The 23,960-nt window shown below is 37.3% G+C and overlaps 1 protein-coding gene across 5 annotated transcripts in view; it reads left to right on the top strand.

Moving 5' to 3' along the window:
* The first annotated feature begins 13,059 nt into the window (after positions 1–13,059).
* Positions 13,060–23,960, top strand: part of Nep-L (neutral endopeptidase 24.11) — a 40,610-nt gene continuing 29,709 nt past the window's right edge. Inside the window, exons 1-2 of one of the 5 annotated variants that reach the window (XM_062672993.1) lie at positions 13,060–13,427; positions 23,467–23,517. In XM_062672993.1, the coding sequence (XP_062528977.1) occupies positions 13,423–13,427; positions 23,467–23,517 (56 nt within the window). In that variant the 5' untranslated portion in view covers positions 13,060–13,422. 5 annotated transcript variants of the gene reach the window in all.

Raw genomic sequence — 23,960 nt, 5'->3', positions numbered from 1 at the left:
TAAAAGTCTTTTCACAGACAACAATTAGTCGATTTCATGATTTTTTACGTTTATTTATGTTTATTGTAATATACGTTTATTTTATAAATAAATCTATAAATTATATAAATTTATATAGATCGTAAATGGTGTATTGGTATATATGGTATATTGTTCTGTCGCATACGAGGCCAATACCGAGAAAGCGAGGCAGTGGTCTTCAAAACGGCAAAAACATGTAAATAAGTATAAGTATTGTATTGTATTTTAAGGTTACCTTAACCTAATTGAATGATGTTTCCAATGTACATGAGTATCGTTTTGACTTGAGTGATATTTTAAGCACTGATGATTAGTGGAACAGTACCCACTGAGTTTCTCGCCGGATTCCAATTCAGTGGTAGATTCAGCGAAGCACTGCTTTTGTTAGAGTCAATGTTAGCAATTCTTCCAAGGTTGAGCCGCGTGAGCTCACCTAGCGATCCGTGACTAGCTGGAATAGCCTCTATGGCTGGCTACCAACGATTAGTTAAGACAAAAAAAGAATATTTTCTACTACAAAGAGAAAAGACACTTTTTTAATAAAAAAAAATTCTTCTTACCTATTCTAATAACCTCAAGGGGTTATTCTAGATTCATCGAGCTATTAGGTGAGCTCACGGGGCTCAAACCGGGGGTGTTGCTAACACGGGCCCTAACAAGAGCAGTGCTTCGCAGAGTCTACCACCGGATCGGAAACGCGACCCACTGAGAAGATCTGGCGAAAAACTCAGTGGGCTGTGTCTATGGGTTAACTTACCCAATTTTACTTACGGTAACCGGTGCTTGTGGTACCTAAAAGCGCCGTTAATGGATCGGGCGGATCCTTAATGACGTGTTTAGAGCGACATCGACTGTTTTCCATTCGGTCCACAGGATCGGGTATGTAATTACCGCACAAAAGGGTTTTCATGTCGTGTCGGCCTTCTCGAAGTGGCGCAATGATGCCGATTGTAGTTACTTACTGACTGAGTCAAACTCTAGGTCATTATGGAGGTCCACTTCCTTAGGAACCATGGTGCTTCGACGACTATCCTGCAAAAACGGGATTGAATGACTTGAAGGGGTTTCAAGTAAGCGCAGGCCGCGTGAGCGAGCACTACACTTGCATACCTAGGTCATGACGGGGCGTATGCAAGTTTTGTAGAATTTCACCTTATTACGAAGGGACAATTTACTTCGCTTGCAAATCATGGGATAGAGGCGTCCTAATATGAAGGCGGCACGGTCGTGTACCGTTTTAATGTGGGGTTGGAATGTCATCCCTCCGTCGAGGGTGACGCCTAGATAATTAATTGACCTTCGAGGCCCACGGTATGGGCTGGCCAAAGAGAGTGATGGGGCTAATGTCAGAGGTGTTAACGCGCCTATAGGTGAGTGGGCTACTCGAAGTGGTATTCGGAGGGCGACCCCTTTTGAAGAAACCCGCTGTGCCTTTCGTGGGGTTAATGTCAATGAGCCACTTTCGGAACCTCTGTCCCATGGTGGCTACTGCGATCTGGAGCGCCGATGCAATAGCAACTTCTTCCTACACGAGTAGTAGATAGCTGTGTTATCGGCGAAGAGCGCTAGTTGGGTCTCCGGAGACCGGGGTATATCATTGATATACAAACTACATAATAACGGGGAGAGCGCGGAGCCTTTCGGGACTCCGGCCGTCAGATGAGGGGGGCGAGAGCGAGTTCCCTCTACTCGATATCGAAACGAACGGTTCGACAAGAAGTCTCGTATGATGAGCACGTCTGTCTGGCACTCCCATGCCATACAGTTTGTAAATCAAACCGTTATGCCAGACTTTGTCGAACGCCTTCGCGATATCGAAGAAGAGGGCTCCGGTCGGGATTGGTTTCCGCCTATTTAGCCCTATTAAGATGTGCTACCTGAGGCGGTGTACTTGTTGTATGCACGATTGTTTGGCGTGGAACCCAAATTGCTCGTCGATCAATATCTTTTTGGACGCGACATAGTTCCAGAAGCGTTCCCGAAGGAGACTAATCGGACGGTACAACATATTATATGCTCATCGTCTTTATATTTCGGAAAACTTCAATGTATGGCGTGCAAGAAACTATACTCACTCAGCCTCACTCAGCATCTGCCGCCACTTACGATATTGCGAAATCCTTATCTGTATGCCTCAGCTGATTGAACATAAACTTCTACAAAGCTTGAAAAACTTAATACTGTGTGGTGTGTGGAGTTGGAACAGCGCCCCTAGCGGCAAACGAAGGGAAGCTCTTCCAACTCCATACAAATTTGAGTTAACTTTTACGCGATCGAGGAGTTAAAAAACTCACACTATGCTAACAGATGACAGTTCACGCTAAATAAAAATAAAAAAACATATATTTTTTTTCGCCTATCTAGTTTACCCGTACTCGTACTCAATCACAACACTTAATTTAAACAAAATAAATACGGATTAAAGATAATATCGATTATTGAAATACTTTAAAAAATATAAACACGCATGCTTAGATAATAAATAAATAAAAAACATTTATTTATACTATATACTACGCGGTAAAAAATGTTGCTGATTTGTAAAGATGAAATAGATTACGAGTATAAAAAATTCTTTCACTGTTCGGAAGCTACACGATTCCGGAGTGACATAGGCAATAATTTTTTTTTAGAGATCTTAACCAAATCTCCAATCTCTCAAATATTCTTTACATCGCGTGCCCTGCCAAAACTATTGATGAGAGAATAAAATAATGTACTACGACTTTGTGGAACACATTATTAATTACAAAAAGTGTCGCGACAGCATATGTCTAACTATTGTAGTTATATCGCAATAAGTGTTCCTTTATTTAAAAAAATAAAACAACATCAAATATCGTTGAAATTTTTGTTAAAGACCCGAGCGGAACCGGAGCGGGCCGCTAGTAAACAATAAGTACCGAATCGGTTTTGCGGAAGCGTTGTGTGTACGTACGTTAATTGTCATGCAACACCAGCGACGAGCGATAGCCTTTGCAGAACTTACTATGCCATCGACAATAAGGAAATTTACTTGTGAGTTCCTACGTCTTCAATATCAATATCGTCATGGGATAAAATAGTGTGTGCTATAAATAAAGAAGAAACGAACGCTCTTGAAAAAAAAAAAAATCTAAAAGTATAGTCAGTTATAAATGAAACATAACGATCGCTAAATAGCACGATTTGTGAAATGTAAATTCGTTCTTCTTCAATATAAATCAAATTAATGGAAATATAAAAAAAAAAAATTAATATAGGAAAAATAATAAGTAGCTATGTGGTCAGTGTATCTCAATTACCGAGTGCCCTAAAGGCGACTGAGAGATACAACCAAGATTAGGCAGCAGGCATCTCTGTGTTTGTGTACTAGTAATGTGGGATGTATTGTGAGTTCGCTCGGATAGGTACCTTCACCCGGCCTGTTCCTGATATGAAGCAGTCATGCTTTCCGGTTTGCTAAGTGGGACAGCCGTTGCTCTACAATGCAATTGAGGTTTCGATCTCACATTTCTAGTAGGAGTAGTCATGTTTTGATGTCTATACGGCATTACTTTATACCAGTTAAGTCGTTGTCATCAATAAATAAATAAATGATGTTGTTTGCTCTACACAAATCTATTCCTAAATCTGTATCTGTAATTCGTCAACTACTAAATGTTATTGTACCGTTTGTCCTTATTCAATTTACGTTTCTTCTGTATGCGTAAGTACGAGAATAAAATTTTGCAATCACTTGTTTCATTCTCCAATGTCAAGCGCACGCTCGACTCACCCAAGTAGCTTTTTGTTTACAAAACACAATGGCAAAGGAATAAGTGTTCCAAAATCGAAACAAAAATACGAATGGCACGGATGTTGCGACAGTTAACCGGGTACGTTGACGGTCAAATGCTTTTCTGTTAACTTCCTTTATTTATTAGTCGTATAGCACGCGTATACCGGAAACCTGAGGTGCGTCTTATGACATACATTATTGTTCGATATCATCAAAACACAGGCTTTGTGGTAACAACTTCCGAACGTCGCGACAATGTGCTCGTGGCCAGTTCTCGGACGCTTGGTAGTGAAGACTAGTCTTAGAAGTGAAGCACCAACGTACAAAATAAATGAGTTTCTTAATAACGCTACGGGTATCGTCAACATTAAATTTCCTTCTTTTTTTTATAAATGTTACGTGAAATCTTTTAATTATAATATTAAATCTGTTTAATAAATTACATGGTGCATTGTAGATACTGTTCAGTGTGCCCCATATAAAAAGTATGTATTATACCTACGTAATTAAATCAATTTAAATGTGCGGTTTCTACTTTGTTTCCTTTCAGTATTTTTCTAATTACAAAAGTAGTTAATCATTGTTCAATTGACGAGCAACTTGTTATTGTGCATCCACCCATTATGATAGGTTATATAGTTAGTTATTAAGTTGGAGAACAGCTGCTTCCTATGTTACATGCTGCCAAGACGGGATGATTAGCACTTGCGGAAATGCACTACGCAATCGTGTCGCCTTAGACACCGCAACATGGCCGATTTTAATAATGTGTTTATTTTTTTTACCTCAATTTGGAAACACGTTACCCAATTCATGGGACCTCCACGTCGCTACATACTTTAACTATGTTATCTCAACAGAAAGAACATTTCGTGGTAAGTCATTATTATAAGTTTTTAATTAATATTAAAAAAAAAATGTCATTAGTTGATTGTTTGTATGACCGTGTACGTCTCGTATCAACTCGTGTGCTCACTTAATCGATTTGAAACTTTTGCGGTTTATGTTAGTTTATGGAAAAAATCTGCGAGCATACGATTTTACTCGGTTTTACCGACAACACATTGTTGTTCGGCACTAGTCAATATCGATTTTTTTTTATTGTCTACAGCACGGTTCATGATTTTACCGGTTTTTTTTCGGTTTTGTGTGCGTTATATTTTGACCGTAGCGAAATATGGCTTTGACTTTATAGCATGACAGTCACAGTAATTTCAACAGATATACATATAATATTTCGCACAATCTTTCGGGATATTCTGAGCGAGATGTGTCTGAGTGAAAATTCTAGGCAAATGGAAAAATGCAAAAATAACCTCCATGCAAATATTCCGATAAGACACCTACCTCTGTATTTCTATCGCGATGACGACAGGCGTTCCGGTGTGAAGGATGAAACAGTCACTACGTAAACATCATAATTAAAATATCAACGTCGCAATGTCGATAGTGACTTCGAAATCGCAACGAGAATTTCTATGGGCTCTGATTACCCCTAACAACGGTGGGGCGCGCGGCTATCAGCTTTTTTACGAACGCGTCATTTACGCATTCTCTTTACAATACAAACATTATTGTAACCATACTGTTTGAAAAGATTATTCTAAAGTGTATATAGCATAATTTAGAATAAAAGTTGACCTGAAAGAACTTTTATTGTTCCTAAAGAACATTGGAAACATCAGTTCGACACATTGTAAAGCTATTATTATAAATGTAAATTATCTGTGTCAAGATGAGCCACGTTAAGGTATTGTTTAGAATAGTTTAGATAACCAACAGTATAAATACCGTTAAGACACAATATTTCTTTCATTATTATGTCGAAATTTAGGTATGCCTTTTAGAATAACGGTCCAAATGATATTCAATTAGATGCTTCTATATAAACCGGAAGAACGACTTTTGTCAACGATGGAAAGGTTTTTGACCCCTTTGATTAATATTCATATTGGGCCCGGTACTCGCGTGATTCTCAATGTAAATTTATATTTATTTAATAGGCCTTATGTTTAACGTGGGTAGCCTCTGAATCTTAAAATGCAAATGGGACAAAATGTTTACAAATGAAAACTATTTTTTAAGCGTTTTCAAAAAATTTTGATTTAAACAATGGACATTCTTTTTGTTTTATCAATTGTGGCACGACAGCGGACACATTATATATCACACAAAAAAAAAACAATTTTGTTAACTACTGTGAATAAAATAAAAATATATTACTAAACTCATTACTAGAGACGTACAAGAGAAAGAAATTATTTAAAAATTAATTTAAAATCTTTCTTTAATTAATTTTTAAGTTCTCGCCTTGGTCCCTCCACAGCTTTTTGTTCTGTTCGCCATATTGCTTAGAGTAGTTATCTTGATTAGCTAGTTTTTTTCCGGAGGAACCCATAACCTCCTTTTTTTTACCTGTGCCGATAGCCTTAGGAGGCTATTCCAGCTTCTCCTTGAGGTGTAGGTGAGCTCACGGGGCTCAAACCGGAGTGCTGCTAACACTGGCCTTAGCGAGGGCAGTGCTTCGCAGAATCTACCACCGGATCGGAAACCCGCCCCACTGAGAAGATCCGGCGAGAAACTCAGTGGGATGTGTCTATGGGTTATTTTACTCGTCGAGCCCTTCGTCGCAAGCGACGGGTTTGGCGAGGACGGTGACCGGTGCTTGAGGTACCCAAAAGCACCGTTAATGGATCGGGAGGATCCGTAATGACACGCTTAGGGTGACGTCGACCGTTTACCATTCGGTTCACAGGACCGGTATGTAACTTCCGGCGTCTACGACAAGAGGGTTTTCTTGTCGAGCCGCCTACTCAAAGTGGCGCAATAATGCCGACAACACTTACTGACTGAAAACCTCATAGTATCGCTTATAAGACAAGAACAAACCATAATGTGTATTACCATCATCCATTTAACCATTACGTTTAGGTACATATCTATTTTATAAAACGCAGATACATGTACCTACGTGTACATATATTTCTAATCAGAAGCAAGCATATGAAATATCTTGCTTGATACTTTCAAAATAACAGACTTTCATACAACTGTTCACACCTTATTTTACTTCTTCAGAGGTGAAAATTCCTGATATCGTTTCTTAGTGGATTTTACAACATAAAAGGTATCAGCTATTAAAACTTCAAGCCTTGGTGTCCTAAACTCGGCGTTGACGAAGCAGTCAGTCAGCAAAGACTATCAATTAGACATGTTATGTTTATAGACCAAAACGATCAACTAATTTATGAATTGATAACGTGTTTATTATGTTTATTTTACAATTATGGACGTTTCGAATATTTTACAGTTTTACGACGACCGAGGTGTCATTAAGTTTGAAAGCTGCTATTAAAATAAGTATTTCAACAGATTTAGAGGTAGCAGTATTTTTTGAGATCTGGCAGTTTGTTTTACTGGGCGTCTCATCTTCACAAGATAGTTAAGCGCCAATCATATACATTATTGGAGTTTGAGTTTTTTTTTTATCATTTCAATGGCCTCGCAATACGTGGAATTGACTTGTTTTCATTAGCGAGTATTTTTATTTACCCGGCCACGTTTCGCTGTGGCTATTACGACTATTACGAAATAAACAAATTTGTTGAAAATACTCCGGCGCCACTTATCGTTCGTCGATGGTACTTTGCCAGAAGCCATCCCTGAAATGCCAACGACAGCTGCACCAAATTTAAACTCAATCGGATAAAAATCGCGCGACAACACAGAGCACAAATAAAATATTACAATTTTAATTAGGTACTTAGTTGTGTATAACTGCTAATTAAAAAATACACATAATTATGTTTGTATTCGTTGAAAATACTTGTGCGCCATCTGTAGTTCGTTGATGGTACTAAGCCTTGTCAAGTTTTATTTTTATTGCTTATATGGGTGGACGAGCTCACAGCCCACCTGGTGTTAAGTGGTTACTGGAGCCCATAGACATCTACAACGTAAATGCCGCCAACCACCTTTGAGATATAAGTTCTAAGGTCTCAGTATAATTGCAACGGCTGCCCCAACCTTCAAATCGAAACGCATTACTGCGTTACGGCAGAAATAGGCAGGGTAGTGGTACCTACCCGTGCAGACTCACAAGTGGTCCTACCACCAGTAAAAAAAAGTGCCAAAAACTGTATCAAGTTTCAACTTGGTCGGTTGTATGAGGCGCGAAAGTGTAAAATACGAACAAACAAAGCCTACATAATTCAAACAGGCCATACTCAAAACCGAGAGAGAGAGAGAGCGATAAATTTACTGTCATATTCTATATATTAATACGTGAAGCAAAAACTCTGTATCCCTTTTTACGAAAATTGCGCGGACGGAGGAGTATGAAATTTTTCACACTAATAGAGAATATAGAGAAGAAGTGCACAATGCTAATATTTTTTTTAAATAATGCATAAAAGATACATTAAATCAATAAAGAAAACATTACACACACTACATACCATGTATTTGTCGCACACACGCATGCGTACTATTTATTGTCAAACTTTTGTTCTTGACGTCTGTTGTCAAATTGAGAATAGATTAAATATTGTTTGTCTTTGTTAATATTTTTTACAGTGTAGTCTTGGCGAAATTTGTAATTATAGAAATATAAAATATAATCATAATAGTGTACAAACTTACAATTCCAATTAATTATAGTCGAATTTCGACTACTGCAAGACCTCTAGTAGAAACTAGAAACACTGTTCATTTACTAAATGAATCGTAAATAGGCATCGTTTTAGTAAGTTCACGTTTTATTTAAACGAAATCGCATAGGGCTGAAACATGTTGTACGGTTTCTTTCGATATCATTGTTCCGCAAAGACAGTCTGTCTTTATTTAATTTGAATGTAAACTAAATTGTACTTCAATATTAATCTTTTAAAATTTTAATAATGTCTGTCACTTACGCAACATGCATATAAGCAAACTGTCTTCTCCTTAAGTTGTTAGAGGCAAAAATAGTGACGACTATGACTAATTACTGGTGGTAGGACTAAGTACTGACTATTTACTGGTGGTAGGACCTCTCGTGAGTCCGCGCGGGTAGGTACCACCGCCCTGCCTATTTCTGCCGTGAAGCAGTAATGCGTTTCGGTTTTAAGGGCGGGGTAGCCGTTGTAACTATGCTGAGACCTTAGAACTGATATCTCAAGGTGGGTGGCGCATTTACGTCGTAGATGTCTATGGGCTCCAGTAACCACCTAACACCAGGTGGGCTGTGAGCTCGTCCACCTGTCTAAGCTATACATTTTTTTTTATTAAAAAATGGATATCGTGAAACTGCTCGCGCGCCACCTATCATACGGTAATAGTACTACAACTGATATCTTCCCTTTGATTATCAAACAACGAGTGCATCAAGTTTTATCACAATCGGACGACCTTATCCGAACGCAAAGCCGCCGTCGCCGCGTCGCCCCAATCATGTCTTGTCGGAACCCCAGATTCACTCTCGGTGCTCTTAGGACCCTCAAGCACCGGTCACCGTCCTCGTCGAACTCGTCGATTACGCGAACTAACACATAGACACAGCCCACCGAGTTTCTCGCCAGATCTTCTCAGTGGGTCGCGGTTCCGATCCGGTGGCAGATTCTGCGAAGCACTACTCTTGCTAGGGCTAGCGTTCAAAAATTCTCTCCGGTTGAGCCCGTGAGGTCACTTACCAGTCCGGACCTAGTTGGAATAGCCTCGTAGGCTACCAGCGAAAAGGTAGGATTTTTTTTTCGGACAAATGGTTAAGGAATTCATACAGGAAAACCATTCATTTTTATTCAAATAATTAAACAGGTAAACCTCCTTTAGTCCGGTGGATACGTTCCTACAAAGTCCAGTGTTGTGCGAAACCGTGTTATATGAGATTAGACGCGAGTAAAAAAAGTAGAGTATTTTTTCTGAATGAAACATCTCAACTACGCCTGTATGTATTACAACTAAAAATAAGTAGTATTCCGGTATATTGTGTGTTGATAGTAATGTAATTTTCTTAATAATTTTATAACTCTAATATCTCGTTATCGTGTCGTAGAAGTACCGTGGTATAGGCAAGGGCGGATCCAGCTTTGGCGCCAGGAGGGGGTCACATAGTCGTGGGCAAGTTAAGAACTTATAATTATAATTTAATTTTGATAACAATAGATAATAAATAAATCATGATGTTCTTCAATTAGTCCAAGTTAACCACCTGGTCTTAAGTGGTTACTGGAGCCCATAGATCCACAACGTAAATGCGCCACCCACCTTGAGATATAAGTTCTAAGGTCTCAAGTATAGTTACAACGGCTGCCGCCTTTGTTTAAGTCTATCAGTATGTCGTATTTTTAACATATAACATTACAACGTGAAGTCAGCAAGTATATATTTGAGACGTGGGATCGTATTCTTGATTGTATAACGGCTGCTTCGCGCTTCAAGCCGACATGCATGATTGATTGGCGAGATGAGAATACGCCCTACCCTACCTGACCTCCCGTTGATGACGTTTCGCGGTACAATGCTGATATAGTACTCAAAGAACGCCGCTTCTAATTCTCCGACAAAGCCCTTTTGCTGTTTCGGAACTACAGTAGTCCAAGTTTGGTCGAAGTCGGTATGTTTATTAAAATATTAATGGCTTGGGTGAACTTTTCTCAGGTTGAGCCCGTGAACTCACCTACTAAGTAGTCATAGCTAGCTAGCTGGAATAGAACCTTAAGTTACCAACGAACGTGTAGGGAAAAAAATGAAATTGTAGTTGTGTTTGCGGTAAGCGTTGATGGAGGAGAACGTCCTAGCGTTCGGTCGTGGAATATGCAAATCACGGAACATCCTGGACCTTTCACAAATCAAGTGTGTGACTCCACACTTAAATCTTAAAGAGAGCTATATGCAACATCTGCATTGAAGTGGTTAGACTCACTTCGATTTTACATTCTTTTTTTTTGTCAGATTGATCTCCGGACTTCCGCCCTTCACATCCTAACGTGTTTACTGAAGAAAAAGTATCTTACAATCGAACACGCTACTTACTAACCATCAGATAGGTAGTTCCGAATCCAATCAAGTACCTCGAATATTCTCGTATGTACATGTATAGCATATAGTTCAAATATTTTGAAATACCTATTTTGAATATTGAAATCAAACTCAGTTTAATCTTCACTTAAAAGATTGGAATCTTGATTGCAAAGGATTTAGGACTAAATTATACCATTGGAATTCATGTTGTCATAGGCTCATATAAGAATGAAACGTTTTATGCGTCTTCTTTTGACGGGAATATGTAGTAAAATTGATGTCGGATGCCATTCGGAGGAGGATGTATGATTCGTCCATGCGTAAGTAACTAAGTATAAGTAACTACTGGTGGTAGGACCTCTTGTGAGTCCGCACGGGTAGGTACCACCGCTCCGCCTATTTCTGCCGTGAAGCAGTAATGCGTTTCGGTTTGAAGGGTGGGGCAGCCGTTGTGACTATACTGAGACCTTAGAACTGTGTCTCAGGGTGTGTGGCGCATTTACGTTGTAGATGTCTATGGGCTCCAGTAACCACTTAACATCAGGTGGGCTGTGAGCTCGTCCACACATCTAAGCAATAAAAAAAAAAAAAAAAAGTATATTCGATATCATTACACAGTCACGGTTTTAAGCGTTTGGCATCCTCGTAAGACTAATAAAAGATAATGCTACCAAAATAACGAAGCGTAAAACTGAAACAGTGAGCTTAATGTTTTCAACTTGCTTTTGTGAGGTCAAACTGTATCGGGAATGTATTTAAGTGTTTAACGGGTTTTTTTAATCGTTGTATACCTACGTATATGGGAAAACTAGCTCACTTCCCACCTGCTGTTTAATAGTTACCGAAGCTCGCTTCGCCGCGACCCGATGTGGATTCCGTTGCCCAACGTGGTCTCTTGAACGAAATCTCTATTGTAGTCTAATAACTACTGTACTACAATTTATACTACTAGGCGTGACTACTTCTAGTTTCTGCTAACCTAGTAATATCTACGTGACGAGAGGATTAGGTTTTGTCGTAAAAATCAACAACCAAATACTCATAAAACTAGTTGGCTTTAGAGTACGAATAATTAGTGAGAATTTTTAGCCAGTAACGATTTTTCTTCTCAAATTGGTTCATACTTGTGTGCTGACATTTCAGTTTAATTTAATGTTTAAAAATTGCTTGCTCAAAAGCCTTTTTCGACACTTTAACTCGCCCGTACCAAATTTAAAAATATGCATAAAAATATTGGCCCGTGTTAAGGCCCTTATGAGGGAGACGAAAATTTGTTATTTTAGAGTATGTATTTACTACATTCTCACGACCGGCGTAGATCAGATTTCGAAGTATACGCTTCAAATAGTGGTACATATTTGGGTTTGTAAACTATTTACATATATATATATATTAAGCCTTAAATAGCCACTGTTACTTTGATAAAACATTTATAGCGGTCCAAGATTACAGCTATCTCCTAAATTAAGTGAATAGCCAATTAGTATAAATGAATATCCAATAAATGGTAGTGACCCATGGTCACACTTATAGATGGACCGGGCGATCAGTGGTACTGTGCATTATGTTTATTACATAATGCACATCACCGCTATACATCTATTTAGGAATAGATGTAATTTGATATGTTTTATGTTTTTAATTTACATAGTTTGCCGGACTGGCGTAATAACATCATCTTGTCTATTTGGACTATTTTATTGACGCAATTATCGATACGTTACGAAAATAAAATGGCTAGATAGAACATATTATATTACAATAACTAAATATCTTCTCAATTTAGTTGGGTCTCCGATGCAAGTTCTCACCGCATTTGTGTTTCGTGAAATAAAGCACTTTTTGACGTGACTTTAATTTAACCAATCAATTTATTTGCGCATCATTCGATGAAAATGAAACTATAATTGTCCCTAAAATAACAAAATTATCTTGACAAAGACGATATTAAACTTGCTCGCGTTTTTTTTTTGTTGTTTATCGTCGAACGATTTGTTACTCTTTTTTATTTGGATTTCAGTAAAATGTGACGTAAATAGTGTAAAAAGAAACAGACAAGAACAATTATTATAAAGAAACATTTTGCCAACATTTTAGCAACAACTAGGTAAGTCGTGAAATCGTATTATGTAGATAAGAAGACATTGTATAACAACGCGGGTTATTGTGCAGGTACACAGGTGTCGATCGGGCTATTTAGCACAACGAATGAGTTTGACCGAAGAAATTCACGGTAACAATGTCTTTATAACCGGATAGCGTCGCGCACTCGGCACACCCGTCACGGGTCAGTGGTATCCAGGACTCGAGGCTCTTTCGTTGAGAAAAGAAAAACGTTGTCGAGCCTTCCGAGAAGGGGAAATATATAAAAGTGAACGCTGGCGAGGCGCGCGGTTCAGTCGCACCGCGGTTCACATCGTAGCAGCGGCCGACTAGGGACTAAACGAACTCAGGTAAACTCACGCCGCGCCGCATTGCTTATTTCCGAAGTTTAAACGATTAGCGGGTCGGTAATCACTGGCGTGGTACTGACGTGCACGAGACCGTGTACTCCTGACCGTCACACACGCGCCGGTATCCGCCGCATGTCGACCACGTAATACATTTGCCGATCACCAACAAAACTACCCACCACAGGTTCAATGAGGTGAGTAAAATCAAAGAAATAAAATTTATATTTATTAATAATATTATGCTATGCGATTTGTTTCAATAAATTATAATACAGTTAGTATCTCCAATTAGAATCTCATGAACAACAATTTCAAGATCATGACCGAAACATGTCAATAGTGCGCAATAATTTTAATATACATAAAGTGAAATTGGATTTTCCAAGTAGTTATCAAATAAAAAAATATTGTTAACAATACATCGATATACAACTACGATGTTACTTTTGAAGTCTGTAAAACGGCTTAGGCTTAATGAAATAGGTTAACCTTGTTGAAACAAAACATAAACTTTAAAGCGTCACCGCGCAGTTAAAACCTTCTAACATTCACGTGAGCCTGAACACGAAGTTAGAGAACTAAGTTTACACCACAGCCTCCGTAACTCGGCGAACTGCGTTAAATACTAATTATGTTCACGGCCGTACTATCTAATCAAATTAAATGTCGCTCGACTATTTATTTTCTTTTCAAGATTTTCAAATCGGCAGTCTTATAAGTAATGAGTGTCCCCGTCGTCTAAATGATTTGCTTAAAAACAGTTTATCAACTGTAGTGGACTGTATGATTAGGATGGGCAAGGAACTTGATAAATAAACTCGCGAGGATTGCACGTATAAAATTTGTATATTTTTACAATTTTATAAATCGCGTACAATAAATAGCACGGATGAAAAGAGAATTGACAAAACTAAGACATTCCAAAATTCAAATTCAAACGTAATGTCAAAAACCACAACCACAACAATAAAAAAGGTTTTATACCAATTTTGTTGGGTTATCAACAACAACAACAACACAGAGTAGGCTTAAGGTCACGAAACATCAGTTTCTCCGTCGGTAATAAGGAAAAATGAGCATCACCGACACGATAAGTCAGGCACGTTTGTTCTTTAAATTTAGTAGTTTGCGTTTCTCATCTAATGTAATCACGCTGTAGAAGAATAAAACGGGCTAATACGAGTACTTGTCATACACAGCTAATATGAATATAGGAAATTTACAGAATGTTGCACGAAATTAATAGTAAATGACGGTTGATATCGCTATAAATAAATTAAAAGATGTATTCTTATGGAATTAGAGCATTTACTTAGGATACATTACGTCTGTAATGTTGTTCGGTCAAAATCAAGGAAACACAACTCGGCAACCTCCAAATTTGACTAAAATGGACGATGTTAAGATATACATGTTACTGAGAAGACGTTATTACATATTCCTTTGAAGTATCACAGCCACATGTTCGTTCAGATTTGAAATAAGCAGTGCAGCTCGAATGAAAAGTATGTTAATAATAATAATAAACAACGTAAGTTATCACTTCAAAGGTTGCTTATTCATTAACGTTAAATGTGCCTAAATACTGGTGGTAGGACCTCATGTGAGTCCGCACGGGTAGGTACCACCACCCCGCCTATTTCTGCCGTAAAGCAGTAACTTAATGCGTTTCGGCTTGAAGGGTGGGGCAGCCGTTGTAACGATACAGAGACCTTAAAACTTATATCTCAAGGTGGGTGGCGCATTTGCGTTGTAAATGTCTATGGGCTCCAGTAACCACTTAACACCAGGTGGACTGTGAGCTCGTCCACCCATCTAAGCAATAAAAAAAAAAAAAAAAAAAACCTACAGTTTTTAGATACTGCTGTACGCTATAGACATCATGTGAATGGCCACTATACACCCTGAAACATGAGGTCTAACTCCCATTGTGAGTTGTATAGCATAGTCGCTGTCACACTGTTGAAATCGGAATGCATTACTAATTCGCGGCAGACTGGTGGAACTTCGCGTGCAAGCTCACAAGACTACTTCCAGCTAAAATTTACGAATATAAGAATGAACTAGTTAACGTATGGCATAGCATAGCTTTGACTGACGAGATTGTCCGTCTCCCGAAAGAAAAACTTATAAACTTTATTTTTCTTTTATATATTTCGGCACTCAAAAATAATTCTGAAGCCGACAGAAAGAGCAGAACATAATGATTTAGAGAAAAAAAAAACATGATATCCTAACTCACCGACGAAACATGCTAATTTGTTTGAATAATTTTAATAAAAATTGCAAAACATATAGACAAATAAACACAACTGCTTGGGTGTTAATTAATTTGTTTATTGAGTATATTGACCAATAATTGGATGTATCTTCAAAGGCAAAGATTACGTTTTCAAATAATAACAAAATTCACTCTAGAATTTCAAGGCTGTGTATACCTAAACGTATAAAAATAAAATAGTATTGGTTATTATTTATATTGGGCACTTTAAGAGAAAACATTCGGCCTCGCCGCGAATAGCTCCTGTATTAAGTGCGACGTCACTAATGCCACTATACGATCATAAAATGTCTATATCTCTTGAAAGTAATCTATCCCATCATCATAAAATTGACGCGCGGCAGTAAAAGCATCCGTGTCCTATAAAAGAACATTTCAATGTAGTACAATTATGTACAATTTAACAACCTCAACACACACGCTTCTGGTATTAAATAATGGATTTACGATTTACAACAGATATATGAAAAACAACTATTTACATTAGACAGGTAGATTTAAAATCGCTTGATGACGACAAACTTGAATAACAGTAAATATTATTTTTGTTATGAAAGCAGATTACCTGATTATGTACGCCACATGTGGTCTGATTAATAACAGCGCGTAATTTAAACCGGTATCTGTATTCAAAATGAATTACGGCATGGATGCAGTTCCGTTTAAAATTACATAACTACGCACATGTGTGTTTGATTTATTTCATTCATTGCCAATGAGGAATTCAATTACCGAACTGAAGTTAATTAAAACTGGATTTATTTGCAACGTTCAAAAGACCTATTACCATTGTTGTTGTAATATCTACCATTCCCGATCCTGCGGACAGAATGGAAAGCAGTCGACGTCGCCCAAAACACGTCATCTCGGATCCTCCCGATCCACTAACGGTGCTTTTAGGTACTTCAAGCACCGGTCACCGTTCTCGTCGAACCCGTCGCTTGCGACGAAGGGCTCGACGAGTAAATTAACTCTCAGACACAGCCCACTGAGTTTCTCGCCGGATCTTCTCAGTGGGTCGCGTTTCCGATCCGGTGGTAGATTCTGCGAAGCACGGCTCTTGCTAGGGTTCGTGTAAGCAACGTCATCAGGTTTGAGCCCCGTGAGCTCACCTACTAGTTAGGGTTACGCTGGAATAGCCTCTCAAGGCTACCAGCTTAGGTAGAAAAAAAAAAAAAGTAATATCTACAATTCTGAATACCTAATAGTCTTACGCGAGAATCCACCACCCGTCGAATGACGATGGTATGTATGTAATAGGTGTAGTCTCTATTGTAAGAAACCATTTACTATAAAATCTAAACATCAGAAACTATAGAAATAAGCAAACCTATATTATTGGTGGATCATATTTTGATCGATTATACCAGATGTACGTTATTTACGAAGGGAATCGTGCCAAGCCCAAAGTAACGAAACCGGTACAAATGAAAACTCCAATAAAGATAAATTCTAATCATGTTGTTTTGAATATGAGATTTGAGGATTAAATGAAGTAATAATATGTTTAGTATAATTTCAAATATTCTATTCCTTGTGATAATTGATTTTTATCTATAGGTACCTACTGCATTTTATAAACATGTATCATATATAAAATTTCAACATGTAGATCTAGAAAATTAAAAAGAATATGTTTTGGCTAATGGTTTCACAGTGTCTTAAAACCATTTTTCATGCGTAAATTTCTTTAACAATGAGTAGGTACACTTTTAAGATTTATCAGAATATTTGTTTGCACTTTAACGGTGGATGGACGACCTTAAGGCTGACCTTTTTTTTTTTCCTTTGAATTAAGTGTTTTCCGGAGTCCATGGACACAGCATCGTGTATTTTGCCACCCACCTCGAAATATGAGGTCTCAAGTGAATAAGTCATGCTTACCATACAGTGAAATTAATCATAATAACTTGATGTTTTTGGAATTCAGCAATTAATTTTAAAGTAGTTCGAATCATGTAGACATATTACTAGTGTCATTATTTTGTAATATTAATCTACTTATATAAAATGGTTTATTAATAAGCTAATAAAAATAAGAAAAGAAGTTAATTAAATACTAAATTAATAATATTAATATTAATAAATAATAAGAATAATAATTTAATAACTAAAATATATTATTAAAAGGAGTCCCTTTAGGCAAGGTTCCGAAGATACTGGCAGCGTCCCCCTTTGAATAGCTAGACTAATTAATTTACATTCTCTTTCGTCCCGAAGAAAATAATATTCAACAATAGTAATTTCCTCTTTCTCTAATGGATATAGGACTACTACATAATTAAGCATGCTCGAATCGAAATAACTAAAACTTATTTCGCAAATATTATATGCTAACAAAGTTTGAATTCCCCGAACGACATAATCAATTCTAAATGAAATACGAGTATGTGCTATTATAACATATTTTCATTTTGATTATAAAAGTTTTGTTGAACTAGCTTCCAACTTTTAATACAATCGGTATTAGTTCATAGATTACTTTTGAAATAATGAACTTTAAAATAATATTGTTACTACAGTAACATATGTTTTCAGAAAAGTCGAATAGTTATGTTTAGTTTCAAGTTTTAGTTTAAAACGTTGTTTCAACATAAAAACTGTAAATAGGTCTTAAACGAAAATAGATCGTAAATGAATTTTCCTTAAGCTTATTTTTTGGAAAATAAATATATATATATATATATATATATATATATATATATAATATAATAAATTTCACCCTTTATTAGAAAGAATAGAGGAAAACATATTACATGATTATCGACAATTGAGTCTCTCCAACAAATCAATTAATTAGTGACAATAAATTTTATTCATATATTTACACTCAAATGATATATCTTATTGCTATAGACGAATAGTAGTTTCACGGCCCAGCTGATAAGTCATAAGTATAAGTTATGAGACTTCGAAAACGAGAATGAGGGTATTTTGGCCGTGTTCTATTGGCTTAGAATACGGGAACAATAATTATTGTAAAAGGCGACTAAGGGATACGTCTGAGAATGAGTGGGCAGCGTACGCTGATACTCAGCGGACTGCGATCATCAACCGGCGTCTGGTGTATTGTAAGGGTGCATTGTAAGCCCACACGGGTAGGTGCCACCTATTTCTGTCGCGAGGCAGTCATGCGTTCTTCTTTCAACTTCACCTTCACCCCGTTCTATTTCAACAACCTAGACCTCATGTCTTATTGAATGGCGACATTTACTTTGTAATGAATGTCTATAGCCTCCCGTAATCACGGGTGGGCCTTGATATCATTCACCCTGTTTATTAAATTGAAAACAAAAAACATAGATACTACTACTATTCAGCCCACAGACGTCCACTGTTGGACATTAGCCTTCCCCCAAGCCACAAAGATTGGTCCTGCGCTACCTGCATTCAGCGGATCCCCGCGAACCTCAATAGGTCGTCAGTCCATCTTGTGGGAGGCCTACCCACGCTACGTCTTCCGGTACGCGGTTGTCCCTCAAGAACTTTCCGGCCCCAACGGCCATCCGTTCTACAAGCAATGTGCCCTGCCCACTGCCTCATTTTCTATTTGATCTCGTAGAGAAACTCCGAGTATAGCCCTCTCCATTGCTCTTTGGGTGATCTTGAACCTTCGCATAAGGCCACGTCTCAGTGCCATAATAAATATAGATATGTACCTGAAAATGCCACTGACACAACGTGCACACTAGAAACGCATAGCTGTTAGGTATATACAAAAATAAACATGCTGGTGGTACCCTTATACGGCCACAGAGTTGGTATTTGAAGACATTTGTCCTAAACTTTTTAGTCATCCCTCAGTATACTTACGCAATTTACTTTTTTCGTTTTCACATTAACAACATTGCATAGGTACCCCATTTTTTGGATCTTTTGTTTATTTCACCTATTCAGAGCCGATTTTTTTTATATTTTTGAACAAAATACCAGCTTTTCTTAAGCTGCATCGACCCAGACCAGATATGAATGTCCACTAGGTGGCGTCGGAACAATTTATTGCGATGCTACACTGTATAATGATAGAAGTCTAAAATTAATGGTTAGTGTATATGCTTTCTTTTTTTTTTTTCCTACCTAAGCTGAGAGCCTTGAGAGGCTATTTCAACGTAACCCGAACGTTTGTAGGTGAGCTCACGGGGCTCAAACCCGACGACGTTGCTAACACGAACCCTAGCAAGAGCCGTGCTTCGCAGAATCTACCTCCGGATCGGAAACGCGACCCACTGAGAAGATCCGGCGAGAAACTCAGTGGGCTGTGTCTGAGAATTAATTTACTCGTCGAGCCCTTCGTCGCAAGCGACGGGTTCGACGAGAACGGTGACCGGTGCTTGAAGTGCCTAAAAGCACCGTTAGTGGATCGGGAGGATCCGAGATGACGTGTTTTGGGCGACATCGACTGCTTTCCATTCTGTCCGCAGGATCGGGAATGTAGTTACCGGCGGCCACGATGAGAGGGTTCTCGTGTCGTGCCGCTTTATCGAAGTGGCGCATCGACGCCGACTGAAGATACTTACTGATGGACTCTAAGTCCAGGTCGTCATGGAGGTCGACGTTCCTGACGAACCACGGGGCTCCGACGGCTATCCTGCAAAATCAGGATTGAATAATTTGAAAGGATTTTAAGTGAGTGCGGGCCGCGTGAGCGAACACTACACTTGCATAGGTCATGACGGGGCGTATGCAAGTTTTGTAGAGTGTCACCTTATTTCTAAGGGACATTTTACTTCGCCTGCATAACATCGGGTGTGTATATGCGAACGCCTCTGTAATAGTCGTTTTCCTACATGTGAGCAATAAAAAGAATGAGAGGTATTTTATGGTTTGCAGCACTTAAAAATTAAAGAAAAGTGGTTGTGGTCAATAAAGATGCTGTTCAAAATTTAATGAGCACATTTTCACGCCTCTAGACGTATGGTCTCATCAAAATTATGCAAATTGGTTTTGACTTATCGCTACTTGGATAGACCTTGTTGCGTAACATAAATAACATATGACATTCGTTGTCAAGTTGCGGCTGTGCGAAATTAAACAGCCCTTTTGATGCATTATGCGAGATGCTCTGCTAACAAAGTTTCAATTTAATTATTTCTCCACAAACGAAGTTAAATCGAGAGCTCGTACGTTAGACTTCGCCACTAAAAGGATATTGGAAAGTATCAAGGTACACATCATTTAATTATATACCGCGCTAGGGAAGCGTTTTCGAAGCCCAAACGCTAAGAAATTTCACCTCAATATAAATGAATGACTGATTATGAAAGTATAATATACTACGCCAAATATAGTGTGAGTAAGATTAATATTTTATGGATAAGTTTACATGACGTGCACGAAAAAGCATTCCCATTGCGTTATTTTTGTTACATACCTTTCATTCTTTTCGAAAATTTCCCTGAAATCAATATTAGTTGCGGCTCTCTACAATTTTAAAATATCATGTTTTAGTTATAGAAAAGTAAAGTCAAAATAGTTAAGTAGCTATTAAACATCATTAGTGTTTTCAACAATTAAACATTTTTGAATTTTATAAGAAAAACTCAAAATTGTTTTTGTCAAGTACCCATTGACGAGCATAAGTTATCAATAATGTTTAGAAATAATCAAATTGGAGAAACAAATTGTCTCACTTTTACCAGAAAAAAAAACAAAAACAAAACAAAAGAGGATATGTAATATTCAATTTGCCTAATCTAAATATTAAGAAAAAAGTTGGCAAAGTTCGACCAAAATCTATCGCGATTTTGGTTATGGGCTACGTACGAATGTTGGTAACTTTTTTTTGGGCCGTATGGGACTGAACGGTCCATAGATGGAGCCTTTGAGGCGAAACGAAGACTCTGGAAGGTTGACTGGCTCGGTACGGTAGCAGGTCGGGCCGCCTAGGCGGTGCCTCTCGTGTGCCGGGATACTCCGATGGTTCAGAACCAGCCTACCGGTCGCTCTTATGATTATGCCACTCCTTGGCGATGCGCTAAAGTGGAATGTCGACCATTGGGCAAAAACTTTTTTATCTATCTTCTATCTTTATATATAAAAATGAATTGCTGTTCGTTAGTCTCGCTAAAACTCGAGAACGGCTGGATGGATTTAGCTAATTTTGATCTTGAATTATTTGTGGACTTCCAGAGAAGGTTTAAAAGGTAGTTAAATATGAAAATGGTCGGAATTAAATAAAAATATAATAACAAATTTTGTTTTTCCTTTGATGTGTCCCCCGTCGGACGCATTTTTTTTGTTTGTCCTAAATTTATTTTATAAAAAAGTTTAGGTCTTTTATTTATCGATTGAGGCATTACGAAGTCTGCCGGGTCAGCTAGTTTACAATAATAATAAGCAAAAGATCGCACTTGATGAAACCTCCCTTGTCTAAGCCTAAGCCAATGATTTCATTATTTGCACCTCCCGGTGGTAATCTAAAATAATACATCTAAAGAAAGCCTCAGAGGTAAGATAATGAAATGGAAATTCTTTCTAAAGTCGACTGTCTTCGTTTGAGAAAAGCCGAGATAAGACGAAGCTGTTTTTATTAAAATTTAATATAAAATGAACTCAACTAGTCTATTTTGGTGCAACGCACGTAGATAACTGTTATTATAAACAGAACTACGCTTAAAGTCACGGAAATTATGTATTTTATATTTATTTATTTTTTTGTTATCTTTATATTAAATATTATTTCATTTAAAGTACTACCATTTATGGAACTAGAAAGGTGAACGAATTTGTTTATCGTCTTCATGTATACAGTTATCTTAATTATATTTTAATTGCAGTTTTTATCATATCAAAAAACATTATCTGATCTTATGTTTAAGATTTTTTTATTTTCTTAATGTCACGTATCCGTTCGAGTCCCAAATAAGTCGGACTAAATTTAAAACAATGATAACTACAAATATGTTAGGATGTCAAGGATTCATTTAATCAAGTCAAAACTTTCCATATACGTATGTTTAGATGAATAAAGTTGTGACATTATACGACAGCGCGGATCTAGCTATGATGGTCGACCGACTTTTCGTGACCTTTTTCTCCTGATTTATAGAGTAACATAGCAACAAACGATATACGGTAATTAGGTTTAGAAAGCTGGAACTCATCAGAAAACTTGTACAAGCCAAAAGAGGCTTTTACGCATCACCGATAGTCAACATTTCACATTCACCATATTCATTTAGAAACAAACAACGCGGACCCTAAAAACATATTTTAAAATATTATTATAAATACATTTTAAAACATAGATTATAAAATTTTATATTAGTTAACAGACATACCTAAATATCTACAACATATTTTTTTTAATGAACCGCATCAACTGCAGTAATTTGGTTTGCAATGATCATAAGTACAATAATTCTTACGTGTTTCGAAGTTAAAGTAGGAAATGGCTCATTTACAATTACATCACAGTGACAGAAACGATCTCACCAGATCCAGTATAGTACTCGACATTCGCGGAAACTGGAAAATAATAATGTCAATTCTAAAAATTATCAGATAGAAACAGCGTTACCGAACGTTAATTTTGCAAGTTAAATTTAAATTGATGTACGATTTTAGCCAGTTTTGTTTTATTAATATTAGATTTCCGACGACCACCTTTTCCTAGTTATCGCCGACAGTTTGCTGGTTTCGCCGACAGTGTTCTGTCGGCTGTCGGCGCGGCGCGTGTCTAATGTGTTTTGGACGGCAATTGTTTCCGTATTAAATTAATAAATGGATAACACATCCTATTTACCATTCACAATGACAGATAAGCCGGCTAATAACACCGATCAACCGTTAGTATATATGATTTACTGATTTTCCCGAAGGACAAACGACTTTTTCACATATTCGGATTTAAAAGTTTTTTTTTTTTAATTCACGTAAACGTGATAATTGTCGATGTAAACTTAAACGAATGTAGATAATACACGCATTCATTTATCTTGTTTTATTTACAGTGTGGACGCAGAATATATTCCGACGAACTACAACATGAGAAACAACGTAAAGTAAGTGTTATTTTTATCTAAAACACATCTTATTTTTACTCTAATAAGTATGTATTTACATTGAATTATAAAAAACAAACATCATAAGAATGACTTAAATTCAATAAAAATATGAAATATTTACCAAAATATATAAATATAAAGTGCTAATCGCGTCATAATAAACATCGTACAATGTGTATTTCACTATTTTTTCTTCCAAAAGCCAAAACATAAACCGGATTGTTAACGAGTATTCAAATATCGAAAATAAATTAAATGTTTCTTGTTTTTTTGCTATATGTAAAAAGGCCAGGTTAGTGTGTATACAATTTTAAAGAAATTGATGTCGTGATGTCGTGTCGTGTTGAACTTCAAAATAGAAGTGTGTTTTTCGGTTGACATCCATAAATAAAGTGCCTAAAATTGGATATGGAAAATCTATATTCAACATCGCATCATCC

This window comes from Bombyx mori, chromosome 1 (assembly GCF_030269925.1).
Source record: "Bombyx mori chromosome 1, ASM3026992v2".
Lineage (NCBI taxonomy): Eukaryota > Metazoa > Arthropoda > Insecta > Lepidoptera > Bombycidae > Bombyx > Bombyx mori.
Note: the sequence above shows the minus strand (reverse complement) of the source record. Positions and strands in the feature narration are given on the sequence as shown.